Below are 969 nucleotides of genomic sequence, written 5' to 3'. Positions count from 1 at the left end.
TCTCCTGACCTCGTGATCCGCCCGCCTTGGCCTCCCAAAGTGCTGGGATTACAGGCGTGAGCCACCGCGCCCGGCCCTGGGGGGACACCTTTCTTACCTCCTCCCCACTCTTCTCAGATTCATCAATAAGCTGCAGCCAGGCTCTGTGAAGAAGATCAATGAGTCAACTCAAAATTGGCACCAGGTGAGCCCAGACCCAATCTCTTCCATCCGTTCCCACAAGCCCCTCAGACCTCCCCTCTCCCCCCAGTGACCACAACCTGCCCCCCTCTAGCTGGAGAACATTGGCAACTTCATCAAGGCCATCACCAAGTATGGGGTGAAGCCCCACGACATCTTTGAGGCCAACGACCTGTTTGAGAACACCAACCATACACAGGTGCAGTCCACCCTTCTGGCTTTGGCCAGCATGGTGAGTGTGGGTGCAGGCCGGGCAGGGGGCGGTGGGCGGCACGTGTGGCCACTTGTGCCCCAGAGTCCAGTGAAGGTGACTGGCGGGCAGGGATGGGGGAGCAGGTGCTGTCAACAGCATCCAAGGGGGCCGGGCGCGGTGGCTCACGCCTGTAATCCCAGCACTTGGGAGGCCGAGGTGAGCGGATTGCTTGAGGTTGGGAGTTTGAGACCAGCCTGGTTTCACCAACATGGTGAAATCCCATCTCTACTATAAATACGAAAATTAGCTAGGCGTGGTGGCACACGCCTGTAATCCCAGTTACTTGGTAGGCTGAGGCAGAAGAATCGCTTGAACCTGGAAGGCAGAGGCTGCAGTGAGCCGAGATCGTGCCACTGCCCAGCCTGGGTGACAGAGCAAGACTCCGTCTCAAAAAAAAAAAAAAAAAAAACAGTGTCCAAGGGGATTGTGCAGCCTGGAGATCCCCTCGTCAGTCCCTGTTTTCCCTGCCCCACCCAGGCCAAGACGAAAGGAAACAAGGTGAATGTGGGGGTGAAGTACGCAGAGAAGCAGGAGCG

General features: G+C 57.4%; 1 protein-coding gene across 5 annotated transcripts in view; it reads left to right on the top strand.

The window, feature by feature from the left end:
• The window catches only part of CNN1 (calponin 1, basic, smooth muscle), a 19,074-nt gene that overhangs the window by 7,373 nt on the left and 10,732 nt on the right, over window positions 1–969 (top strand). For all 5 annotated transcript variants that reach the window (XM_011994059.1, XM_011994060.1, XM_011994061.1 and 2 more), the window contains 2 exons: window positions 118–184; window positions 275–412. In XM_011994059.1, coding sequence (XP_011849449.1) covers window positions 118–184; window positions 275–412 — 205 coding nt within the window. The remainder of the gene's footprint in view (window positions 1–117; window positions 185–274; window positions 413–969) is intronic.

This window comes from Mandrillus leucophaeus, unplaced genomic scaffold, assembly GCF_000951045.1.
Source record: "Mandrillus leucophaeus isolate KB7577 unplaced genomic scaffold, Mleu.le_1.0 Scaffold440, whole genome shotgun sequence".
In the NCBI taxonomy this organism is placed as follows: Eukaryota; Metazoa; Chordata; class Mammalia; order Primates; family Cercopithecidae; genus Mandrillus; species Mandrillus leucophaeus.
Note: the sequence above shows the minus strand (reverse complement) of the source record. Positions and strands in the feature narration are given on the sequence as shown.